General features: G+C 38.6%; 15 protein-coding genes across 15 annotated transcripts; 10 read left to right on the forward strand and 5 right to left on the reverse strand. All coding sequences in view use genetic code 12, as the record gives it.

The window, feature by feature from the left end:
- Positions 1-317: 317 nt before the first annotated feature.
- Positions 318-914, forward strand: I9W82_002910 (uncharacterized protein; the record flags this gene model as incomplete). The annotated part of the gene is made up of 1 exon (XM_067691818.1): positions 318-914. One exon carries the CDS (start codon positions 318-320, stop codon positions 912-914), a length of 597 nt encoding a protein of 198 aa, XP_067548259.1.
- A 344-nt stretch (positions 915-1,258) lies between these two features.
- On the forward strand, positions 1,259-1,864 carry I9W82_002911 (uncharacterized protein; the record flags this gene model as incomplete). Its single annotated transcript, XM_067691819.1, has 1 exon — positions 1,259-1,864. The coding sequence occupies one exon, from the start codon at positions 1,259-1,261 to the stop codon at positions 1,862-1,864; it is 606 nt and encodes a 201-aa protein (XP_067548260.1).
- A 249-nt stretch (positions 1,865-2,113) lies between these two features.
- Positions 2,114-3,037, forward strand: I9W82_002912 (uncharacterized protein; the record flags this gene model as incomplete). Its single annotated transcript, XM_067691820.1, has 1 exon — positions 2,114-3,037. One exon carries the CDS (start codon positions 2,114-2,116, stop codon positions 3,035-3,037), a length of 924 nt encoding a protein of 307 aa, XP_067548261.1.
- A 128-nt stretch (positions 3,038-3,165) lies between these two features.
- Positions 3,166-4,431, forward strand: I9W82_002913 (uncharacterized protein; the record flags this gene model as incomplete). The annotated part of the gene is made up of 1 exon (XM_067691821.1): positions 3,166-4,431. The coding sequence occupies one exon, from the start codon at positions 3,166-3,168 to the stop codon at positions 4,429-4,431; it is 1,266 nt and encodes a 421-aa protein (XP_067548262.1).
- A 3-nt stretch (positions 4,432-4,434) lies between these two features.
- I9W82_002914 (uncharacterized protein) lies at positions 4,435-5,604 on the reverse strand (the record flags this gene model as incomplete). Its single annotated transcript, XM_067691822.1, has 1 exon — positions 4,435-5,604. One exon carries the CDS (start codon positions 5,602-5,604, stop codon positions 4,435-4,437), a length of 1,170 nt encoding a protein of 389 aa, XP_067548263.1.
- Positions 5,605-5,787: 183 nt separating this feature from the next.
- On the reverse strand, positions 5,788-7,125 carry ERG9 (bifunctional farnesyl-diphosphate farnesyltransferase/squalene synthase; the record flags this gene model as incomplete). The annotated part of the gene is made up of 1 exon (XM_067691823.1): positions 5,788-7,125. One exon carries the CDS (start codon positions 7,123-7,125, stop codon positions 5,788-5,790), a length of 1,338 nt encoding a protein of 445 aa, XP_067548264.1.
- A 169-nt stretch (positions 7,126-7,294) lies between these two features.
- Positions 7,295-8,308, reverse strand: GTR1 (Rag GTPase; the record flags this gene model as incomplete). The annotated part of the gene is made up of 1 exon (XM_067691824.1): positions 7,295-8,308. The coding sequence occupies one exon, from the start codon at positions 8,306-8,308 to the stop codon at positions 7,295-7,297; it is 1,014 nt and encodes a 337-aa protein (XP_067548265.1).
- A 68-nt stretch (positions 8,309-8,376) lies between these two features.
- On the reverse strand, positions 8,377-9,453 carry AAH1 (adenine deaminase; the record flags this gene model as incomplete). The annotated part of the gene is made up of 1 exon (XM_067691825.1): positions 8,377-9,453. One exon carries the CDS (start codon positions 9,451-9,453, stop codon positions 8,377-8,379), a length of 1,077 nt encoding a protein of 358 aa, XP_067548266.1.
- Positions 9,454-9,634: 181 nt separating this feature from the next.
- SPE3 (spermidine synthase) lies at positions 9,635-10,528 on the reverse strand (the record flags this gene model as incomplete). Its single annotated transcript, XM_067691826.1, has 1 exon — positions 9,635-10,528. One exon carries the CDS (start codon positions 10,526-10,528, stop codon positions 9,635-9,637), a length of 894 nt encoding a protein of 297 aa, XP_067548267.1.
- A 245-nt stretch (positions 10,529-10,773) lies between these two features.
- On the forward strand, positions 10,774-11,496 carry I9W82_002919 (putative metalloprotease; the record flags this gene model as incomplete). Its single annotated transcript, XM_067691827.1, has 1 exon — positions 10,774-11,496. The coding sequence occupies one exon, from the start codon at positions 10,774-10,776 to the stop codon at positions 11,494-11,496; it is 723 nt and encodes a 240-aa protein (XP_067548268.1).
- Positions 11,497-11,949: 453 nt separating this feature from the next.
- On the forward strand, positions 11,950-13,869 carry ARE2 (sterol acyltransferase; the record flags this gene model as incomplete). The annotated part of the gene is made up of 1 exon (XM_067691829.1): positions 11,950-13,869. The coding sequence occupies one exon, from the start codon at positions 11,950-11,952 to the stop codon at positions 13,867-13,869; it is 1,920 nt and encodes a 639-aa protein (XP_067548269.1).
- Positions 13,870-15,050: 1,181 nt separating this feature from the next.
- On the forward strand, positions 15,051-16,562 carry I9W82_002921 (uncharacterized protein; the record flags this gene model as incomplete). The annotated part of the gene is made up of 1 exon (XM_067691830.1): positions 15,051-16,562. The coding sequence occupies one exon, from the start codon at positions 15,051-15,053 to the stop codon at positions 16,560-16,562; it is 1,512 nt and encodes a 503-aa protein (XP_067548270.1).
- A 1,293-nt stretch (positions 16,563-17,855) lies between these two features.
- I9W82_002922 (uncharacterized protein) lies at positions 17,856-19,508 on the forward strand (the record flags this gene model as incomplete). Its single annotated transcript, XM_067691831.1, has 1 exon — positions 17,856-19,508. One exon carries the CDS (start codon positions 17,856-17,858, stop codon positions 19,506-19,508), a length of 1,653 nt encoding a protein of 550 aa, XP_067548271.1.
- A 1,034-nt stretch (positions 19,509-20,542) lies between these two features.
- I9W82_002923 (DUF3112 domain-containing protein) lies at positions 20,543-22,102 on the forward strand (the record flags this gene model as incomplete). Its single annotated transcript, XM_067691832.1, has 1 exon — positions 20,543-22,102. One exon carries the CDS (start codon positions 20,543-20,545, stop codon positions 22,100-22,102), a length of 1,560 nt encoding a protein of 519 aa, XP_067548272.1.
- Positions 22,103-22,301: 199 nt separating this feature from the next.
- On the forward strand, positions 22,302-24,746 carry I9W82_002924 (leucine-rich repeat domain-containing protein; the record flags this gene model as incomplete). Its single annotated transcript, XM_067691833.1, has 1 exon — positions 22,302-24,746. One exon carries the CDS (start codon positions 22,302-22,304, stop codon positions 24,744-24,746), a length of 2,445 nt encoding a protein of 814 aa, XP_067548273.1.
- Positions 24,747-24,905: the final 159 nt, after the last annotated feature.

Here is a 24,905-nt window from a genome sequence, read left to right on the forward strand (position 1 = left end):
GTGCGGCTGTTTCCGAAAACGGATGTACACTAAGGACCTGCCGCTCTTGACTTCAAAGCATGAAAGGATTGGAGTGAATTGTGTCTGAGTCACATTTATCGTGTTACACTACTGGACCGAGCTATCCGGAGCTAATGATGTAATGTTGTGTCATTAAATAAGTTTGTGTTAGCTTCTTTGTTCGACGAACTATATAGTGTTTTACGAATTGTGCATGTATGTAACATGAGTATATAAAGGATCAGAATTCCAAAAAACTTTAAAATTGTCCATTTGTAAACATATTTTTTCAATTGCTTTTCCTTCTCTTATCAACAATGGTCAAAGTTGCTGTCATCATTTACTCATTATACCACCACGTCTACGAATTGGCATTGGCTGAAAAAGCCGGTGTTGAATCAGCTGGTGGTGAAGCCGATATTTATCAAGTGGCAGAAACATTGCCAGATATTGCTTTAGAAAAAATGCACGCACCCCCTAAACCAGATGTTCCAATTGCTACTACAGACACTTTGTTGAAGTATGATGCTTTTCTTTTCGGTATTCCAACTAGATTTGGTAACTTCCCAAACCAATGGAAGAATTTCTGGGACAGAACTGGTGGAATTTGGCTGAAACAAGAATTGAGGTACAAATATGCAGGTGTGTTTGTGTCTACCGGTACTCTCGGAGGTGGACAAGAGGCAACAGCAATCAATTCACTCAGTACCTTGACCCACCACGGAATTATCTATGTTCCTTTTGGCTACGGCTATCCTGAGATGACCAGCTTGGATGAGGTCCATGGTGGCTCACCATGGGGTGCAGGTACTTTTGCTGGAGCAGATGGTTCACGTAAGGTGACAGAGTTGGAGAAAGGGTTTGCTAAGCAACAGGGTCATGACTTTTACAAGGTGGTTGCTAAAGCTTTATAGGTCATGTATCTTGAATCGACACCTGATGTTTGTTTTTTTTGTCTATTGTCTCATTTGTAAAATATTTGTAAGTGTCGAGGGCCAAGATTCTGAAGGGCTAATGCATTTCCTTCGTAAGGTGGACTTTAGTAATCTTTTTAGTCGAAGGACAAATTATTAATTCCTTAGTAAAGGGGTTTTGCGTTTGTCAGGCTTTGTGTTACCTCAGCAAAGCAACTCCATATAACATTGTAAGCAAAGGAGACACAAAAAACGATACAACGAATGGGTTTTGAAAGTATATAAAGTGGATCCAAAAGTTTCTGAAAATATATCAGACGATCGTTCTTAGAGTGCCGATCACCATGTCTAAACCTAGAGTTGCTGTCATTATTTACTCATTATATCACCATATTTTCACTTTAGCTGAGTCCGCCAAGGTCGGAGTTGAATCAGCTGGTGCAAAAGCTGATATGTTTCAAGTCAAGGAAACATTATCACCTGAAATTTTGAAGTTGGTTCATGCTAAACCAAAATTGGACTTGCCAATTGCAGATAACACCACCTTGACTAATTACGACGCTTATTTATTAGGAATTCCAACAAGGTACGGCAATATGCCTACCCAATGGAAGCTGTTTTGGGATGGTACTGGTTCCTTATGGGCTTCAGGAGCATTGAGAGGTAAACATGCTGGAGTATTTGTAAGTACAGGAACACCAGGAGGGGGTCAAGAAACCACCGTTATCAATACATTGAGTACTTTGGCTCATCATGGAATAATTTATGTCCCCTTTGGGAACGGTTTCAAGGGTCAAACAAACTTGGAAGAGGTTCATGGAGGCTCGCCTTGGGGTGCCGGAACATTTGCCGCTGCTGATGGTCTGAGAGAAGTAACTCAATTGGAAAAAGACTTTGCCAAGCAACAGGGACACGATTTTGTCGAGATGATCACCAAGTGGAAGCAGTAGCGTATTAAGTTAGCTTAAATATATATATATATATATATATATATATATGTTTAAATCTACTTGCCAATGTATAATATCTACCGCAGGTTATTGCTAATCCAAGTAGAGATTACGATGTCGTTTGTTTATACATACTGAGAATGTGTTGGCCGCGCTTCACCACAATCCGAGAGGTCGCACAAGAGTGGAGCCACAATTTCAAGTCAATTAATTTACACTCCTTAACCAACAAACAGCAAACTATCGAAAATGGCAGCCCAGTATAAAGTCAACAAATCGTCAACCGCAAAGTTAAGTAATGGACGGTATATCCCCGTTGCTGGTTATGGCACGTATTTGATTCCGGCAGAGAAAGCAGCCACACTCGTATACGACGCCTTAGCCGCCGGCTACAGACACATTGATACTGCCATTTCCTACAAAAACCAGCGTCAAGTAGCACAAGGCATAGCAAATTTCCTTGCTGAAAATCCAAATGTCAAGAGAAGCGACGTATGGTTCACTACCAAGATTGCAAACCAGAACCAAGGATATGAGAATACTCGTAAAGCGGTGCAACAGATTAGCAATGATATCAAAGAGTTTATTGGTTATGTCGATTTGATATTAATTCACTCTCCAAAGACGTCGGCTGAGAAACGATTGGGGACTTACAAGGCATTACAGGAGTATGTTCTTGATCCCAACAATGAAACTTTGGAGGTGAAGTCAATTGGTGTTTCAAACTATGGTATATCTCACTTGGAAGAATTGTTCAAATGGGAGGGATTACAAGTTAGGCCAGTAATTAATCAACTTGAATTGCACCCTTGGTTGCCTAGAACTGACCTCAGAAAGTACTTAGATGAGCATGACATTGTTGCTGAGGCGTACTCGCCACTTACACAAGGCTACAAGTTGGACGATCCTGAATTGTTGCAACTCAGCAAAAAATACAAGTTAAGTCCAGCGGAAATCTTGTTGAAATGGTCGTACTTGCAAGGCTTTGTAGTTTTGGTCAAAACTGAGAACCCAAAGAGAATCAAGGAAAACTTGAATGTTTTGCCTGATGCCGATTCCAATGGTGAAGGCATCGATTTGGACAATGAAATTTTAAAGACATTGGATAAGCCAGACTCCAGCGTGGTGCTCACTTGGGGCGGTGCTGATCCTACGCTTTATGAGGACTCCTAGAACATCTCAACTGTATAGACATCTTTAGAAATAAATTGTAACTTAGAGGTTCGCTTTCGCACAAAAAAATTGTTTACTGAAAATTTAAAAAACCTTCAACACTGCACTTCATCCTTTACACTCCCAACATGTCCCTGCGATCCAACAAACCTGTGAGGCAGGATTACATTGCCAAGATCAGATACTCAAACAGTCTACCTCCTCCACCATCAAACCCAAAACTCATCCATTACAATACCACTACACCTGTATCTTCCAAAACAGAAGGAGACCAGCTATTATCATCGCTCTTCCGTAAAGAAAACTTTCGCAATCTTCTAGAAAGAATAGATGACCAGTTGGGATTGGAATTAAACTTGATTGACAATGTTGGATTTTTGGATCATGGTGATCAGTCGAGTATTGGACAGTTGAAAAACAAGCCAGTTTCTTTACATCCGAAAGATAGAGTTTTATTAAGGGATGCGGGGATTGGCAAGATTGACAGAACGGATCAATCAGTATCGTTTTTGAGAAGAACTGAATACATATCAGATCAGTCGTTGCCAAAATCGAGCACCGTGCTTACTCAAGCGGAAGAGACCAAGGTTAATGAGAAATTGAAGAACAATGAGGAGCATAACTTGGATGCCGAGCACCAATTGAAAGCAGTGGAGGATAGCTTTACTTCAGCTAACAACTCTTTATCCGACTTGTCCAGCTTGAAACATCCAAGGAAGAGAAAGGTAAAGGCAGTAGATGCTTGGCCATTGTTACCTGACACATCAATGATGGATAATGTGTTTATGAACTTGAGGTTCTTGGGAAGTGCATCTCTCAAACGGGAATTGGATACGTTAAAGAGACAACAAGGGGCAAAGTATGATGGCACACTTCAAAAGCAGAAGCAAGAATCTGCTATATTCAAGCCCATCAACTCACAAGATGGTGAGTGGATATCATTGTTTGAGTTGGACGACGAACAACAAGTACGCAAGCTATACCAGGATTTACACTCTACGGCGCCAGAGAATCCGGTTAATGTAGCAGAACAAACAGATGACACCACCACCAATTACACCTACAAGTTTGCCAAAAACTATGACATGCATTATCAAGGATATACCAATACACACCAAGAACTAGCTGTCAAATTTGTTCCTGATGAACAGTCATCCAAAAAGAGAAAAGTTGCGCACTACTTGCCAGTGAGTGGGAAGATAGAGTTGCGGAAGCACAGAGCATCGACCAATTCTGAAATCAACAAATTCATCAAAGAAAGAACATATGATGGTATTGAATTCAAGTTGAGAGAACCAACCACCGAAGAGCTTAAAGATATGGATAGAGTAAGATCAGAGTTTGATCCGATGGAGTATGAAGGAAGTGACGATGAGGACATAGAATCAACATAATATCTATTTACGGCTAATTAAACCGAAAAACCTTTTCTTCTTCTTTTCTTCTGGTGGTTCTTTTGCGGGTAGTTTCGTCTCTACTGTATCTTTAGCGTTTGTTGCTTTAGTCGACTGCCGTGTCTTTCTCCTCTCATATTTCTCTTGCATCTTCCGAGCCATAGCTGCATCCTCCTCTTCTTGAAGTTGTCTCAGTAACATCATATCTGAATCAAATGTGCCCCCTTCTTGGTCAATGTCCTGATTAATGTCCAAAACTGGCATGAAATCACCAGTGAAGAATATATCCCCATCTCCTGAAACTGAATTTAAACTTTGCCATACTAGCTTGCCATTTTTTGATTGGAAAGATGAATCAGTTATAAGCAAGTAAAGCTCATTTCTTGACTTTTTAAGCAACGTATTGAAATGATTGTTCCTGAAAAATATAAGAAACTGGGGTGAAGGTAAATCCTGGTCTAATTTATTGAGCCCTTGTTGTGTCAATTGTGAACATGTTGCATCTAACCACTGTCTAAGCAATTGCTGATTCTCTGCTATTGTGGGGTTTGTATCTGACAAGAGTAAATAGTCTTGCACTCTGTCAAATGTCTGTAACTCCTGCAAGATTGACAAAGGTTCCTGAATGGATTCGTCATCAGCATACCCCAGCTCTTTACCTTCCCCAAGTACCCATCCATGTTTAAACTTTAAATCAAAAATTTCAAAAAGAGTCGTTGCTAAATCTTGCGCAAAATCTCCATTTGTCAAGTTAGGATCAACATCAAGACCCGTATGTAACTTTGGTAACTGTTGCAATATATTATCAACTACTTCATGCTGGATCGTTTCCTCGGCATGAACCAAAAGCAAATCAGCTACAAGACCTAAAGTATCACCCAACTCGATCGAGGACGAGCTGTAGAAATGACTAAATAGTTTCGACTTTAAGTTCTTGACACCTTCGTATTGTTTATCAGATTGACTAAGGATGCCTCCGTCAAATTGTGAATTCCTAAGGTCGAATTGTAAGACAACTGTATTAACCAAGGCAATGAGAGGACACGGGCCGTTTTGGTCTTGTAACAAAATGGGAGTTGTCAGTGATTCACCGTTTAAGCCGTCTAATGACCAGCTGATAAGCTTTATAGGGAACATTACCTTCACCTCTGAGCTGCTTGCACCTTCTGACATGATTTGAAGAACTGAAGATTAAGTGTACTCCGCCTTTTTCGACCGAGTTTTATCACCGAAAAATGAAAGATAAAGACAAAGACTGCGGTCCAAAAGAGAGAGAATTAAATCGCGCTACCGTCGAGTTGCATCAACCTACATTCAATACACACACTCTCTGATTAGATCTTGTGGCTTAGATCTTTACCATCTATAAACATAAATGAATAAACTAGCCAACAAAACACCGACAAATCCTAAAACTGCATTCGTGTTGAAAGTCTCCTGGTCAATCCTAATTTGCATACTATCATCAATCGATTTCCTGCTCTTTAAAATCTTATTAATCGGTCCTTCTGAGATACGAGCACCTTTTGGGATGGCATTTGCTGAAGGGAACATGGTTTCGCAAAACTGTTCAATCTCTCCACATTTAATACCAATTTTCAAATAGTTCGGGTCTCTCACTGAAGACTTGTGATTGATTACTTGAATATAATGTCTAAAGATTTTGACAACTCCGGGATAGGTTCTACTTTCCAAAATCAATTTACAAGTTGTCCCCTTTCTGATCTTTACCACTCCGTGCAATACTTTTGGATTGTTGTAAACTTCGGCCAAAGTTGCAATTGCCATAACCTGCGGAATGGCACAAAATGAAAAAGTCGATGGGTCTTTCACCAATGACAAATATTCCAAGACATGTCTCACATGACCAAGTGCATTCAACACAAGATCATTGATACAAGATAAACCTTGAAACTCCATTGATTTGTTTTTGTGAAATTCTGGCAACTCTGAAGTATACTTGGACCAGATCTCCTTTGGCCAAAAAGATCTACCATCTAGCAAGTCCTCATGGTAATCTCTTATAATATTGGTCTTTTGTAAAAAGAGACCCATGGAGTTTGATTTTTCAAAGTTGTCCGCAACCACTGATTCATCTGCAAACTTGGCCAATACCATCAACTTGGTCAACCCTTCACCGACTAATCCGGCTACGTAGTGACAATACAAGTTGTAATCATCAATTGTTTGCACTCCATTGAGATTAAAATTCTCATCCAAGATATAATCAGCCATACCGTTACCCATCTTACGTGTAATGTCTTTTACAATTTCCTGATATTGTGGCTTCAAGCCATGGTAAATGTCTAGAATCTGATCAAACTCAACAAGGACAATTCTGTCCTTTTCCTTTGGTCCATTTCCATCAAATGTCCAATCTTTTGAATCCAATTTTTCATAAAACGTGCGTAACAACGGAACTTTAGTTTCCGGATCAATACTCATATCATCTTCAATTGTATCCAATGCTCTCAAAACGAGATAAAAAATCATAATGGCATCTCTCAATTCCGGGTGTAACTCTTCAATAACAGCCGCGAACGATCTCGATGTGAGATTCAACAATTCATAGCATCGTTTCAATGTTGGCGATTGAGATGTTGGAACTGGATGCAACGGCTGTCTGAATCCTGTTAATTGGATAACCGACTTCAACTCATCAGGGTGAAGAAGTAATTGTAAGAACTTTCCCATATTGTTGTGTGTTGCTTGGAAGAGGAAACTGGAATGAGAGGAATCGGAAAGATTAAAATTTCAAATTCATCGTATAACGCGACAAGTTGCGATTTTTCTTTTTTTTTTTTTTTTTATTAACGATACAAAATGTACACTAAAGTATATTAAGACTGTTACACTAACCTACTTACTTTGAATTTTCAATCTTTTCAAACCATTTACGAGCTGCTTTGATATTATCAAGTACCAAAGATTCTTCATTTTGCTCTACCGAGGCTCCATTTAACATCTCTTCTTTTTTCTTCAACACGACCATGATAAACATGTTTTCGGTTAAGATGTCAAGATAGAACGTAGTGCCATTGCTTCCTCTAATTATCAAGTTATTGAAATTCGTTCTTAGCTTGGATATGGATTGTTTGTATGTTTTGATTATATTGGAAATCTTTTCAAACCGTTTTGGATCCAATTCTTCTGTCTCTTCCTTGTCAGCTTTCCCATTGGACACCTTTTTCTGCTGCTGTTGTTGCTGCTGTTTGATTGAAGCAGTTGAAGAAATTACGAGAAAAGTTGTCTTTTCAAACAAGATAATCTCTTCAGCATCAAGTATTGAGTTGAATTTGATAATATTACTATTGAACAAGTTGATGTTTGGTATTAGCGAGCACACAATCTGGGACCATGCTTTGTATAAACTTTCGTCCCATATACTGGTTGGAAATCCGATAAGTTTGAAATGGTAAGGGTTACTGATCTTTTGTAATTTGTCCATCATGATGGTAAACAACTCCTGTCTTTTGTCGATCTGTACAAGATCCATCTTATGCAACAAGACAAATATCTTTGCATCTGGACTGTACTTTTGCAAGTTGGTCAAACTCTTGACGAATATTTCTATGTCCTTATTAATCAGCTTGCTCTCAACGTCAAAAACGTGAATCAAGACTTGCACCATTTTGAATATGTGGTCCTTCTGATTGGTAAAATAGTTTTCCATAAATACATCTTGTCCACCACAGTCCCATAACGTGAGAGACATGTTTCCAAGAAAACGAAGATGCGATAACTCAACGTCCACTGTTGCCCCCAATCTTCTTGTATCAAATGCTGAGTAGTTGGAAAAGATGATTGAACGCATTGACGACTTACCTGAGCCAGATCGGCCCATAAGTAAAAGCTTCTTCCTGGATGATTGCGACATGGGGTTATTACGTGGTGATAAAGAAAGTAGATTAATCAATTTGACGATTTTAGAAATCTATGCGCTACCTAATCTATAATTCTAGCGTACTTTGTACAAACTACTTCAACTAGCAGTCTCAATTCTTGTTTTCTACCTTCATCACACCACGATCCATTAATACCATTTAAGCTGATTTGCTTCCACTGCTCTAAACTAAATCCAAATCTCGTGTGCACGGCAACATAATTATCCAAAATATACCCACCAAAATAAGCCGGATCATCGGAATTGATCGAGAAGGGGACGCCCTTTTCCATGAATACGTCAATTGGTAAGTGTCCCACATCTGGCACTACTTGTAACTTTACGTTTGACAACGGACAAAGTGAAAGCATAATCTGCTTCTCATTCAACCGCTTCATCAATGACTCAGAGTGTTTGGAGTTAACACCATGATCAATTCGAGTAACCTTGAGTGTATCCAAAGACCTCTCAACAAAAGTATGGTCGCCTTCTTCACCCGCATGGGCGGTCAACTCGACGTGGGGATGATTCTCTTTCAAAAGAGCGTAGCAGTTTTCAAATAATTCTGGAGGGAAAGGCTTCTCGCTTGAATCCAAACCTAAGCCATGGATGATGCCATCTTGGTAGTATTTTCCTGCTGACTCAATAACCTGTATTCCATCTGAGCTTGGCAAATGTCTCAATAAGCACATGATAAGCTTGTTTGTGGTACCAAACTTGATTTTTGCATCCTCGCAAGCACGGTTGAACCCGGAAACAACAACATCAAATTCGATTCCTCTTTGTAGGTGACCTTGTGGGTCGAAGAACACCTCTGAATGTAAACAACCATCTTCCTTTGCTTTTGCAAAATACGTCATTGCCAAATCATAAAAGTCTTCTTCTGTGATCAACACACTCATACCTACATAATAGTGATCCAAAAAGTCTTGTAGATCTGCAAAGTCCTCGTATTTTGCTTTACATTGGGCCACAGTGGTTGGAAATGAGGATGGTAACTGAATATTATTTCTCGTGGCCATTTTGAAAAGTAAATCTGGTTCCAAAGTTCCTTCAAGATGGAGATGATGTTCACATTTGGGCAACTCCTTGAGGAAGCTATGCATATGAGCGTTGCATTCGTATTTGGTTAAGGCCATTGCTGGAGAGTACCCACTTACGGTTTATGCTTATCTCTTTTTTACGATGCCCATTTCAAGACGTGGCTTTGAAGTCTGCTTTTGTGTAAACACCATACATAACGCCCGTTTCAGCACTTATGCAAGATTAACATTCGTTTATATTACACTCACTATCTGGCAAAACTATACAACTATTCCTCTAATTACCCTTGTTCAATTTTTGGTCAGCCCAGTTTGGTAAGATGAACGAAGCTTCGTGGATTTCCTTGTTGTAATACTTCAAATTCTTTGCTACAAATTCATCACTCCAGTCGAATCTAATTGGCTTTCTAACATTGGCATTGGCATCCTTCGAACATACCATGAAACCAATTGAACCTGATGGGTAAGTTGGAATCATAGTGTAGGCATACTCTGCAACTGGGAAAATTTCCGCACAATCTTTCTTCAATTTGGAGATAATGTCCATATGGATCCACATGTTTTCAGCTTGAGTGGTGATGACACCCTTTTCAGTCAATGCATCTTTCAACAATTGAAAGTATGGCTTTTGGAAAAGAGTTTCAGCTGGTCCTTCTGGATCAGATGAATCAGTGATAATGACATCAAATTGATTCTTGTATTCTTCCAAGAATTTGAAACCGTCACCAATGTGAACCTTGGTTCTTGGGTCATTGTAGGACTTTGACATTTCAGGCAAGTACTTTTTGGAGACTTCAATAACAGTTTCATCAATGTCACACAACCAAGCTTCCTCAATGCTTTCGTGCTTCAAAATTTCACGCAAAACACCACCATCACCACCTCCAATGACCAATGCTTTCTTTGGATTAGGGTGGGAGTTCAAAGCCAAGTGGGTAATCATTTCCTGGTAGGAAAATTCGTCACGTTCGGTAACTTGAATGCAATTGTCCAACACCAAAACGTTGCCATAAGTTTCAGACTTGAATACCAAAACGTCTTGATATTTTGATTTCTCAACATGCAAAACCTTGTCTACTTTCAAAGACATGGCTTGGCCAGGCCACATTGTTTCTGAGATTTCCGCAAACCAGCCATCCTTGATCGATGGGTGTGTTAATTGTTCTGACATCGTAATGTTGCTAATTGAGTTTGTTGAAAAATGTGAAAAATGTGAAAAAAAAAAAAATTTTTTTTACAAGACAAAATAAGACGCCAAGAATATAGAGCCCACGAGGAATACGTTCACTGGAATAGGCCATAGCAACAGCGGGAAGCAAGGAAAAGAATCCACCTTTATAGGGTTCCACGTTATATACACACACCATAGTTTGTCTACACCAGCTAACAACTTCTTGGCACGTGGCTCAGAATCAAATGTCACATCCTACATCACAACCACCAGAGGACAACGTCTCACAGCTAACTTTGTCCCCACCTTCACAACTTTCTGGCTTTGAATGGTGGAGACGGACGTTACTGTACCAGACTGGCCTTGGTTTTACAGATCAAGATCGCGCACAATACATCTATGATTACCAAAATCGAAATCTCGAGGAAAAATGTCAATCTTGTAATGAGAATCTCAAATGGGTATTGCTGTACTCACCTTCTGTTATCTTTATGATGGACCATATACGAAAGTTAAACAAGGACAACCTACCAATGGACCCCAAGTTTATCAAATGTGCCACCTGTGATTTCACAAAAGGAGGTGGGTTTGATCCCAAATCCGGTGTATTATTGTGCAGCAACTGGATAAGATCAAAGTGGCAACTAGAAGATGTTTTAACGCATGAGCTAGTGCATGTATATGACTACATGAAGTTCAATTTGAATTACAACAACTTGAGGCATCATGCCTGTACTGAAATCCGAGCATCGATGTTGAGCGGGGAATGTAGGATTTGGGCCGAAATCAAAAAATCGGGTTTGGGCAATTTCGGTAGTAAATTTCAAGACTGTATTAAAAGAAGAGCAGTGATTTCAGTAAGTGCAAATCCTGCTTGCGCTAGCAAGGAAGAGGCGGAAAAAGTTGTGGGAATAGTTTGGAAAAGTTGCTTTAACGATACCAGACCTTTTGAAAGGGTGTACAGGTAAATGTATTGTAAATAGATCGGAGATAAAAGAAGGGAACCTCTTCCGTTTCTCCGTAAGTATTTTTAGCTAATGCCTTCCAAACGTTTTGATGAATAGCAATCTACTTTATGCTCTGCAAGGAAAGGTCACTTCAGTAATTGTTTTTTAGTAATCGTCTGCATATGAGTCTAAGTAATTGGCGTATATGCATATCTTGCATATAAACCACCGGAGTTAATGGAATAATAAAGATTGCTTAGTCTCCGAGAAAAAAAAAGTATTTCGGCAAACGGAACATTTTTCTATTTCTATTAATACCCAACAAAAAAAAACGAATAACCCGGTGTTTTCAATGGAATTTATATAAAGAACCTACTCAATTCAACTTATCATTCTTTTTCTTTATAATCTCATTAGATTTAGGAAGAACAAAACAGTGATTCAGAAAAGCCTACACCACTAATTGAAGTCATCATGGTCAATCGCAGGGACACTGGCGAAAGGTTGGATTTCATATCGGATAGAATCAATAGAAGAAATTTGTTAGACATCAATAATGACTATGTATCATCAAGTGACACCGAAACCGAGGCATCCACTCTTGACAAAGATAGTGCTGAACTATCTGACATCACTCCACCTATTTCAGAGGATTCTTTACCCAACACTTCCTCTGGTGATGGATATTTCAGACAAGGGTCCAATGTGCTGAGCTCTACGGGAAGGAAAATGCCCGCTAGTCCTCTTGCTAAAAATAACAGTTTCAGATCCCGCAAACATGCAGCAAGACTTCCACGTGCCGGTAGTAGTAGTCTGGACATATCAGAATCTGATTTCACATTGGATGGGTTGGTAAAGTACGTTTCAGAACAAGATCATCATCGGCTTGTAAGAAGAAAGTCCAGATCTGAAGATGGCCAAGAAAAGAAACGCAAAGAAAAGTATCGTTTAAGGTTTGGAGATTTATCCTTTACGGGTAAAAGTACCATATTTGACTCGCAAGAGTTTATCAAGTCGGAGTTTTACGGCTTTTATATTTTATTCTGGTTGTCAACTGCTTTCATCATGATGAATGAGCTTGTGCATATGTACTTTGAAAACTACTCGCCTTTATGGGACTGGGAAATAGTCCAGATTTTGCGTCGTGATTTGATCAAAGTGGCATTGACTGATTTGGCAATGTACTTGTCGTTGTATTTCTCATTTTTCCTACAGTGGCTCTGTAAACAAGGCATGTTAAGTTGGGGTAGAGTTGGTTGGATTTTACAGAGCGTGTATGAAATTGGGTTTTTTACTGTGTACATGTGGTTTGCTCACTACATGGATTATCCATGGATCGCTAGAGTGTTTTTGGTGTTGCATAGTCTTGTGTTTGTGATGAAGATGCATTCTTATGGCCATTACAATGGGTATTTGTGGTCAGTTTATAATGAGGGAATGTTTCTGGAACGGTATCTTCATCAATTAGAAAGCAATGAAGTTGAACTTCCCATAGGTCATGAAATGGAACATACAATTGACACTTTGAAACGAAGTATCGAGTTTACAAAATACGAGTTGGAGTACCAATCCAGAGCTACAACTGATAAGCCTGAACAAGATGATAGGAAATGTGATGAAGCAGTTCTCGACTGTTCATTTGAGGAATTGCAAAAACGTGACTTGATTAAATTCCCTCAAAACATCAACCTTTGGAATTATTTCGAATACACTATGTTCCCAACAGTAGTTTACACCATTCAATATCCAAGGACTAAGAAAGTGAACTGGCTGTATGTTTTTGAAAAAATATGTGGAATCTTTGGCCTTATTTTCCTTATGGTGTTTGTGGCACAGAACCACATGCTTCCAATTGTCAAGAGGGCAGCTGTTGTCCGAAAGCTTCCGGTGCATGAACGAGCCGCTCAATACTTTCTCATATTGATAGACATGATTCCACCGTTCTTATCTGAATACTTGTTCACTTTTTTCCTCATTTGGGACTCCATTTTGAATGCGCTTGCTGAGTTGACCTTGTTTGCTGATCGAGACTTTTATGGTCCATGGTGGTCTTGTAGTGACTTTTCAGAATTTGCAAGGCTTTGGAATAAACCAGTTCACAACTTCCTCCTTCGTCACGTTTACCACTCAAGTATCAGTGCTTTGAAAGTTGGTAAACTGCAAGCAGCGTTTATCACGTTTATCATATCTAGTATAGTGCATGAATTGGTGATGTACGTAATCTTTGGATCTTTACGTGGGTATTTGTTGTTATTTCAAATGTCACAAATTCCGTTGGTTATGATAAGTAGGACTAAGTTTTTGAGGGACAAGAAGGTATTAGGAAATTGTATTTGCTGGTTTGGATTCATTAGTGGGCCTAGTATAATCTGTACTCTATACTTAATTTATTAGATATGAAGGATTTATAGATTTTGAAGGAAAGGTCATTTAGTGTGGTAAAGTTAGTTGCATTTGCGGCAATTCTCATTTGGTCTTAAGTAAACCTAAATCACACGACCAAAATTGGTTGCAAAATCAAATACTTTACTGAATAAGTGAATTGAAAGTCTATAAATATGGACTAATTTCGTTGAATTTAGATCATGAGTTGTATACTTTGAGATGTATCGCGCTGTTCACAACCTCGTAAAATTTTTTTATGTATTAAGTCTCTTGCAATTAAGTTGATTGGATACACTCAAACAAACATAGAATCTTTACACTAATTCAATGACGATATTTGACAAAATACAGATCACATTGAGATTTAAAAAAGCTTACAACATGATTGGTTCAACTGGTTTTAAGTATAAATTTGGTATTACTTAAGATTTCTGCAAATTTTGTATCGAGTCATTCTAAAGGTACATTGATTTTCACGCATATTTCCTATTTCGTAATTCTTAAACCGTTGGCTTTGTGTGGGGCAATCTATGTACAAAACGTTTAATTTCTTTTTTTTTTTTTCTGCTTCTTTCTCGTTTTGTTCGTTTGTTCGTTTTTCCGTTTCCCAATATCTCCCAATGGACCGTTACATCTGTGATAAAGGAAGTGGCCCAATGGGGAAGTTAAAAGGATGCAGCAGTAGTGAGATAATACATGGATTCCATTTGAGCGCTTACTTAGCAGCTGCCCTGCTCTTTGTTTATTAAGCTTTTACATCTCAGTTCCATTATTTGCAATGAATTTAAAGCAAAATCCCATGCTACAAATTTTCAATCAAGCGTTATTTACTTGTTCTGAATGATAAGCACATACAACACAAGTATGATAAATAGACATATAGTCACCACTCTACCCACCAGCTATCTAAACTTTAATTAGTTCTCCCAAAAGAGTTAAGACGGAAAATAAAGAAAAGAAAAATTAAAGTTATATCAAACACAAAACCAACCAAAGTTGGTCCTTCTATTTACCTTTATTTATTTTTTTCTTTTCCGTTTTCTGATGTTCATTGCACAAATGGACATCGCTAGTTAATCCCACGGGATCAATATATATAATATATATATATAAGCCAAAGCTGTCACAAATACGTAAAAACACTCTTTTTTTTCTTTTTTTGCTAGTTGAATCATTCACTGTATGGTAGGATGCTGTTTAAGCCTTCGTTGTCGCTTGTTGATGCAGACAAAGTATACTCGGCAACACACGGTGCTGTCAAGTTACTTTTCACCACCAACAACAACCCCGACGAAGGGAGTGGAGTGTACAATATAGTTGCTCAAGCACAAGGTATCATGGGTCCCAGAATTGCACAAACCTTCATCAACAATGTTATTGGGAAACAAATTGATTTACTAGGTCGGTACCCTACCAGCAGTGATGTCGCACCAAGCATTCTATTTGCAACACTATTTGGTGTTATTGCATTGTTGCATTTGTTTATTTTCATTATGAATACATATCGTGGCCACTATTTTCTTTTGAGTATTTTTTGGTCATTCACCAATTTGATCAGGTGTGTGTCCTTCGTTTACAGAGCTGCGTGGGCGAAGGACATCATAAATGCAAGGATGGGGATTGGTGACGAAGTTTTGCTAGTTATACCATCTATTTTGTTGATTTCGGCCAACTTGATACTCGCGCAAAGGCTATTCACATGGAGACACCCGGTTGGTGGTAGTAAAAAGCTATTTTGGTTCTTTATGATGTTCCTTTACGGCATTGTTGCGATATTGTTGGTTGTTGCTATTCTTTCATCTGCTATTCCTTACTTGTATTTCATATCCAAATCTAGGTTCAATATTTATAAAAACTTGAACAAATTCGTTTGTGTGCTATTGATCACATATACGTTGACAGCATCTGCTTTGATTGGGTTGAGTTTTTGGTTGCCAACGAAAAAGGACGAACGGTTGTACACGTACCAACCTTGGTGGATTGAAAGTTTTGCACCCTTTTATTTTGTCAAAAAAGGAGCTGCACAAGAAGGGGAGAGTACATTTATGAAACGAAATTCAAGTCATCGTCATGCAATTCGAGTCATTGCGGCAACGCACCATCATTACAATATGGTTGAGGGATTGACCAACCAAAGAGGTGATTTGCAACATAACGTATCGTTACTCATTGTTATTGTTTCAACAATTGGAGTGTTTGTACCAGCTATTTTAAGAGCAGTGGTTGTTTTCCAAACTCGCCAACAAAAGACTTCGTCGCCTGCTGCAGCACCTGTGTCAATGTATTTCTGTTGGGGAGTTTTTGAATTCGTTATGAACATGTCATACATTATTGGAAGAGCAGACTTGCGGTTCTACAGGCCAGATGTGCTTCCAGCTCAAGTACGAGCCATCATTACGGCAGAGCAATCGCAGATGGTTACCCCAGCTCACAGTGACAACGAAGAGGATCAAGAGGAGGATGGCATCTACTATGACCACTATGATCCCCAATATAGCGACGACGATGAAAATGGATTTGATTTTGGAGACGGTGCCAAATCTGCTGAATCAAGTGACGATTTCTACTTCACCAATGAGAGGAGTAAAGAAAAAGACATGGAGTCTGAAGTGTTTACTCCTAATCAACACACATACACAAACACCCCAGCAAACGAGCTCGAGAAGAAACATTACGACTCCGACGATGAATTTAAATTCTAGAAACGAGTTGAGGGTATTCTGTTTTTTGCAGTTGGTTTGATCGTTTCACTTCAATCAATTTATAGAGTTTTACATATAGACTATTTATACACTCACATTAACTGTTTCTGATTAATTCTGTACCAAAGTTGCAAAACATAAGTAAATGCACCTGCACGATAATGCAAGAAAAAAAATCAACCATTGCATTTTATGCAGTAGAGACTTCCACACAAGTTCGTATGTGTTGGCTTGATGTCACCAGTTCATAACCATAGATCTAAGATCCCATGCATTTTTTTTTTTTTTAAAATCACCTAAACAAGAAATGGTTATGATACTTGATCAACAAAATTTCCTAATTAGGTAAGTTACACAAACATGGAAATCCTGTAACACAAAACAGTATATCAGCAAACATTTGCAATAAACTGACCCCGTCCTCCCTTGAATATGGCTTTAAACATCTCCAGAGGATATAGGAAAAATGATCTTGTGCTACTACATGCATGGTTTTGTAGAGGGCTTATCAACTAAGTGACAGAGGCAGCACGTCAAGCCAGTTCGTAGCTCAACAATAATCACAACGCCCCCTTTGCTGATTGGAGCATGGGCATGTGTACTTGGTCTCGAAGCTGTTTCTCATCTATTAAACAAATATTGGAAAGTATAATTAGGAACCTTTTTTTCTCTGGTTCTCCACCTTTTCTCTATGTATTTTGTGTTATCTCCGGTACATTTTTTTAAATCCAGGTGTTGCACGAATCTATGAATTCATGTCCGCAATCCCCTCACGCAAAATGCCCACCACAAAAGGCAAGGTGTGCAGATGTGAAACCCCATCGCCTGAAGCAAGAGAAAAGCAGTGGCAGCTTACTGAAATACGATTTCCATTGGAGAATTTTGTTTGTGAAAGGCACATTTGTGATCTCTCCTTTTGGGTTGTTGTGTTTTGGATTCCCCGCTACAATAAAATCCCCAGCCTTTTGTGCGAACCAAAAAGTTAAAATTTTTTACTCTTATAACCGCCCAAGTAAAGCCAAAGTGTCATCAATGAAACATACGTTTGATGGTTAAATACGCTTTTGCTTCTTTTGGGGATACTAGCTCAATGCATTGGGTGGTAAAATACTTCTCCACACGAATATATATAAAAGTAGAAGCCATTCCACTGAGTTACTACATGCTGCCTTATGGAGCCAACATCTACCGTCGATCGTACCCACCGCTAAACATCGCCCGACGAGGCTTATTAACGAAACTAATATAAGCAACTCACAAGTCACATTTTAACAACACCTATCTCCATCCACAATGGGAGAGTTACTTTATTCACCATCTCATGGGCTCGGAAAGTTATTAGTAGTATCAGTCTATAATGGAGCAGCTGAAGGCACTGGTGTGAAAGCAATCCTTACATGGGGTAGGAATTTGTTGGGTTACGACCTACCCCCAGTGCTTATTGAGTATTTTATTGGTACACAAAATAATTTATTTGGTCAATACCCCAATCATGATGACCTTGCTCCAAGTATAGTATTTGCCGTGCTATTTGGTGTCATTATGATTGTCCACATTGTTATCTTTATTATCAACACTTCAAGAGGCCACTATTTTTACTTATCACTAGTGTGGATATTCTATTGTATGTTGAAGGTGATTGGATTTAGTTTACGTGCACAATGGTCTACTGATGTTACCCTATTTCTTATTGGGATTACGAGTGAAGTTTTCTTGATTGTTCCGGCAATCCTTATTGTTTCTGCAAATTTAATATTAGCACAGAGGCTATTCACATGGAGACATCCAGTTGGTGGTTCACGGTGGTTATTTTGGAACTTTATGTTTACTACCTATGCATTTGTGATAATTCTTATTGCCGTCACCATTATGGCCTCCGCTATTCCATATTTGTACACTTTGAGTTACACCTCATATAGGAACTGGATCCATACCGTGCAATTCACATCGTTCATGGTTATATTGTACTCATTGACTTCGGTGGCATTAATTGGATTGAGTTTCTGGTTACCAACGAAAAAGGATGAGTTGAGATATACTTACCAACCATGGTGGATTGAAAGTTTTGCCCCATTCTACTTTGTAAAGAAGAATGCAGCTCAAAAAGCTGAACACACGTTTATGAAGAGAAACTCCCATCATAGACACGCCACAAGAGTCATTGCTGCAACCCATCATCATTTTCATAGCGTCAAGGGCTTAACCAATCAAAGAGGTACACTTAAGCATAACATTTCCATGGGTATTCTTATCATCACAACGGTGCTTATTTTCATTGGTGCAATTGGAAGGGCTATAGTTGTGTTTACTGCCAACTGGGATTTTTTTGCCAGTCCTGCAGATAACAAATGGTTCATGTACGTTGTCTGGGGTGTGTTTGAAGTTATCATTATGATTCTTTACATTGTGGGTAGAGTTGATCTTCGTTTCTACCGTCCAGATAGATTACCATTGGAGGTTAGACGTATCATTACTGCTGAACAGACCTATTACCCAAGTTCAGATGAAGATGAAGAAGGATTCCATAGAGATCGACCAGAGACGTATGAAAAGATGCGTCGTCATCATATTGAACATGGATATAAGAATTCGGAATCTAGAATGGAGCCTTCACATTTGTATGGAAGAGAGCTTGAGTATGATAACGAGGAGGAGAAGGATTCACAATTGGAAGATGAATTTGATGATATGGACTCAAATGATTGGGATTTCACGGTACCAAAGAATGAGAAAGAAAGCAGTGGTTCAGATGAGTTCAACGATGGAATGTATGCCCACCAGGACATCAAACCTTTTAGTAATAGAGAGAAAGAGAAGTACAACTCAAACAGTTACGACTATAATGGACAAAACTCGCACCACGACCAACAGCAACACCCATATGCGCCATACCCCACAGATGAGAGACTACGTGACACTGATGCAGACTCAGAGTTCCATTTCTAGAAAAAAAATAAGAGCGCATTTACTCGGTTTCGGCAGTGGTTGCGGGGACACGCATCAGGTATGCGCTCTGCAGCCCATTCCGAACTTGATGCCAATTTTATGTATGTTTAATTGTTAGAGAAATTAGTAGGTCTCATCTCATGTGATAATATAAACATGGCCTGTACAGTTCCGAAGCTTTTAAATTTCACCAAATCTTCTATTGTAAAGGATATATCCTTTTTCGGTAACTTACGCAAAATTTACTTAGCGCGCATTAGTAAATGACACAAAACGTATTTCTATAGAGTACGGACCTTTACTCATGCTCGGGTTACGAGGAGGTGGCATGCTTGCAGTATCCACAAAAAAGGGGTCAGTAAGTCAAAAAATGAGGAGACGCCAATCACGGAACAATAAACCTAGGTAGAACCTCCCCATTTATTTTGTACGCAAAAGAGTGCATGTGATGAAGCTGTGAAAGCAGCAGGAAAAGAAAGCATCAACGTTTCTAAGCCGGTATTGAGCTTGTACCATTTCCACCCAAATTAGGAACTACAACTCTTTGTCGCTGTCTATTGCGTATCAAACGTTTGGTAAAAAAAGAAATGGCTGTTTTATGAAAAAAAAAAAAAAAAAATTGTTTTTTATTTGTTTTATTACTGTTTTGGGGATTTATGGTGGGGCAATGAATGAGAAAAAATAAAATTAAAAATAAAATTAATAAGTGGCGCTACCCTTTATTACATAGTTAACTAAGTAAAGTAACTTGCTAAATTCGTTTCACCATAGTTAAGTCTTATTTAGAGACACAAACCTATTTTAGAGTTACAAAGCTAAAAAACTTCAAAATCATTTAATTTTTACTCAACTCAATACACATATATATATATAGCTAATACAATAATCTTCTATTCATGTTGACTCTGTGCCACTAAAGTTTATCCTTTTTATATCAACAGAACTAACCTCACGTAGGTCCTTGTTGTTTGGACCGTTTACCTATTGAATCACATTACCTTACAGTATCATCCAAAGAGAACCTTCCAATACAAATGGTTCAGGATGTGTACACACCCATCACGGGGGTGATGCATCTACTATTCACCAGTTCCAATAATGGTGCAGAAGTTGGTACTGGTATCAAACCACTATTAGAACAAGCAAGTAACTTATTAGGTCCCGATATACCAAAACCGTTGGTTGATTATAATGTTGGAACTCAGATCAACTTGTTTGGTAGTTATCCTACAAGTGATGACTTTGGTCCAAGTTTAGCCTTTGCTATCCTTTTTTCGATAGTTTTTGTTTTCCATCTCATCATCTTTATTATCAATACTAGCAGAGGTCACTACTTTTATTTGTCAATTGTTTGGATGTTTTACACAATTTGCAAAATTATTGGCTTTGCACTTAGAGTCCAATGGTCGTACGATATAACTCAAATTCCTGTTGGTTTAACTAGTGAAGTGTTTTTGCTTGTTCCTTCGATTGTTATTGTCTCAGCCAACTTGATTTTGGCTCAAAGATTATTTACATGGAGACATCCTGTCGGTGGTTCAAGAATGTTGTTCTGGGTTTTCATGTTGAGCACATATGCTTTCGTTGTTATTCTTATCGCTGTGACTATTTTAGCATCGTTTGTTCCCTATTTGAGATTCCTTAGTCACAAATCTTATAGAAATTGGATTCATACCGTGCAATTTACATCAATTATGGTTATCTTGTATTCATTGACTTCGGTGGCATTAATTGGATTGAGTTTCTGGTTACCAACGAAAAAGGATGAGTTGAGATATACTTATCAGCCATGGTGGATAGAAAGTTTTGGTCCATTGTACTTTGTCAAGAAGAATGCTGCACAGAGGGCAGAGCGTGGGTTTATGAAGAGAAATTCAAACCATAGACATGCCACTAGGGTTATCGCAGCAACACATCACCACTATAAAAGTGTCAAAGGCTTATCAAACAAACGAGGCACACTTAAACATAACATTTCCATGGGTATTCTTATAATCACAACCGTGCTTATTTTTATTGCTGCCATTTGTCGTTGTATTGTCGTTTTTCAAGCTAGACAGCATCGTTTTGCAAGCCCAGCAGAGAATAAATATTTGATGTACGTGGTTTGGGGTGTTTTCGAACTCATTGTTATGATTCTTTACATTGTGGGTAGAGTTGATCTTCGTTTCTACCGTCCAGATAGATTGCCATTGGAAGTTAGACGTATCGTCACTGCAGAACAAACTTATTACCCAAGTTCAGATGAAGATGAAGAAGAAGGATTCCATAGAGATAGACCAGAGACATATGACAAGATGCCTCGTGACCACGTTGCTCACGGTTACAAAAACTCAGAGTCAAGAATGGAACCAGCACATCTTTATCCAGAACGTAGCGATGGACGGTACGACGAAGAGTCGGCTTTCGAAGAAGCTGAATCCTTTGATGATGATGATGATGATATGGACTCAAATGAATGGGATTTCACGGTACCCAAAACCAAGAGAACAAGCTCTAGCTCTGAAGATCCAAATGAAAAATACCCACCATATCCAATCAATGAAAAGCATGCAAGACATAGCTCTGATAATGAATCAGAATTCCATTTTTAGATACCATAGAGATTATATACTAATAAACCTTACTGATTGTGTTGAATTCTTTGTCCCTACAAAATGTGGATAGCGGTGACACGTACTTTTACCTACTGCATATAAAAATATTTGTCCCCCCTCTCTCTCTAAATGCTATATAAATATATCCCATAATTTACCACTTGACCACTTTTTTCTACTTTTCATTAAACAGTAAATGGATTTATCAAATGCATTGAGAGTCTCATTGGACTCGCTTCCTCTTGACGTCTTGAAGCAGATCTTTTCCAACCTTGAAATTGGTGATGTTACAAGCTTACTTGAAAAAGATCGGTCTTTTTTGCAACACAATCCAAAAGTGAAATGCACCATTGATGAAATGATAACCAACAGCTGCCATATCCAATTGCATCATAAATCTAAGGCTTCGTTTTTGGATGATTTGTATTTCCTCAAAGAAAGATCAGCTCCAGTTAGATCGTGTGTTGGAACGAGTCAGCAGTTTGTTACGGTGCATAATTATTGCGCATATGAGCACATACGCACCACTTTCAGCATTGTTTATGACTTTAATCACCTGGTTGACATATTTGAGTTTAAGCAATTGATGAAATCGTTGCACCCAGTCAAAGGATTCAAGTACGCTGTTGAAATTGCATTCACATCAAAGTGTCGTTACAAGGTAAACATGGACCAATTTCATACCACGCTCGCAAGTTTAAAAGACAACATCGAGTCATTGGTGATTGATAACAACGGAGAATCCACCAAGGTTATGGGAAAATTGAATCTAAGCTATTTCCCAAACCTTAAAATCTTGCATTTGAAAAAGGTTCTGTTTGTTGGTAAACTAGCCGAGTGTAGAAAGTTGTGCCAGTTCACTTATGTCCCTCCCACACAAAGTGAGGTTTTTGACCTTGGCCAGCTTCCACTGTCCTTGAAGAAACTTGAATTGGCACATTGTTTGCAATTGATTTGGCCAAATAAAGAATGGAATGACTGCCCCTTATTGGAGCTGCTTCAGTTAGAATACACACCTTCCGCTAGGCAGCTGAAGTTACCAGAAGGAGTTGCTAATATCGTCAAGCACATGACATGCAAAGAAACAACAGTCTTTAAATTTGAAGGAAATGATCGCGATGATGGGTACAGCAAGGATTTATGGAAAGTATTAGATGTCGCGGCACAAAAGAAAGGATTCGCTTTGGAATCGATGACTGTGGAACTTGTTATCATGTCTCCATTAAAGACATACCCGCTAACCGACTTGGATATTATAGCTATTGCAAATCCTCAGGTTTTGTCGCTGTTTAAATTTCCTTCCACTTTGAAATCATTGCGGATTGCTTGGGTTGTGGAATCTGATACCACGGATTTATTCAAATCATTGCCGACTGGGTTGCAAAGTCTCAACTTGCGTGGTTCGAAGGTTGATTGGAGAAATTCTGATTTGAATTTTGCCAAGTTTGCAAATTTAAAGGAGCTTGTCTTGTCACGTACAAATCTTGGAAAGTACTTCCGCTCTTTAGTGTTACCTGAATCTATCGAGTTGTTGAAATTGGATAATAATGCTCTTGGATCCATTGATAGGATTCATTTCCCAAACAAATTAAAGTTCTTGAGCATTCTGATGAATGGTATTGGTAAGCTTTGCAACCCTGATTTCCCTTCGTCCCTTAAAGAGCTCAACATATCAAGTAACAAATTGAAGGAGCTTGATATTTCGACTAATAAATATGGTGATGCAATGAGCACTGAAGTGTTGTACTTGAAAGGGAATAAATGTGAAATCAATGATTTGAGTTGGTCCAAATTTCCCCAAAATCTTAAAGCATTATCATTTGAAGATTACAAAACGGCTCACTCCATTTATAACTTTGGAAACACATTGGAGTACTTGCGCATGACCGAGACTGATCTTGTTGAGTTGAATACAATGTCATTTGGAAACTTTGCAACGATCAAGTATTTATACTTGCCACAATGCAACATGAAAGAGTTGAACATTGACATACCTGAGACAGTTGTTGAACTTGATCTATCAGCCAACGGACTTCGTGAATTTCCTGTTCAATTGGGGAAATTGAGAAACATGCGTGTGTTGGATATGTCGTATAATAGTATTAGCGAGCTTAAAATCGAGTTCGAATACAATACAATCGAAGTATTGAATTTGGAAAATAATAGTATAGCAGATGTCGAATTGAGATTTCCACCAACAGTTACCAACTTGAAGCAACTTGATCTTAGTAATAACTCATTGAAGGAGCTTTCCATGAAATCCATTGGTCAAACTGGTAAAACACTCCATGATAATTTACACGAGATTGTTCTTTCGGGAAACGGTAAATCTTTGAAAACCAACATTGATGGTTTAATAGCTGAATTGCCAAAATCCTGTGAGTGTTTATGGCTTGATACGTTTAAAGATTCCGAAAACACTGAGATTGAGGTGTACAATGATTACGCATCAAATGAATTACCAGCAAGTTTGATCCAGAACAAGGATGTATCTACATATCGAATGATATTCGGCGGTAATGTGAGGATGGGATTTTCGCCTGAAAAGAACGACATGACTAATGTCAAAAAGATGCAGCCCGCGTTTTTCACGCCTGGTGGTGCTCCAGTATTTGTCACGGACAAAAATATCCGATTCTAAAAAAGGTGGGAATATAGCTAGTTTAGTTCAAGCATAATTGAGGTGCGAATAACAGCTCTTCGTAGTAGTATCCATTGTAGTGTTCTTTTTGCAATTAGTGATCATCTAGTGAAAATGTGTTTAGATCAAAAAAATTGTTTATCATTTCTCGGCTTTCAT

Source organism: Candida metapsilosis (assembly GCF_017655625.1).
Source record: "Candida metapsilosis strain BP57 chromosome Unknown scaffold3, whole genome shotgun sequence".
Taxonomy (NCBI): Eukaryota; Fungi; Ascomycota; class Pichiomycetes; order Serinales; family Debaryomycetaceae; genus Lodderomyces; species Lodderomyces metapsilosis.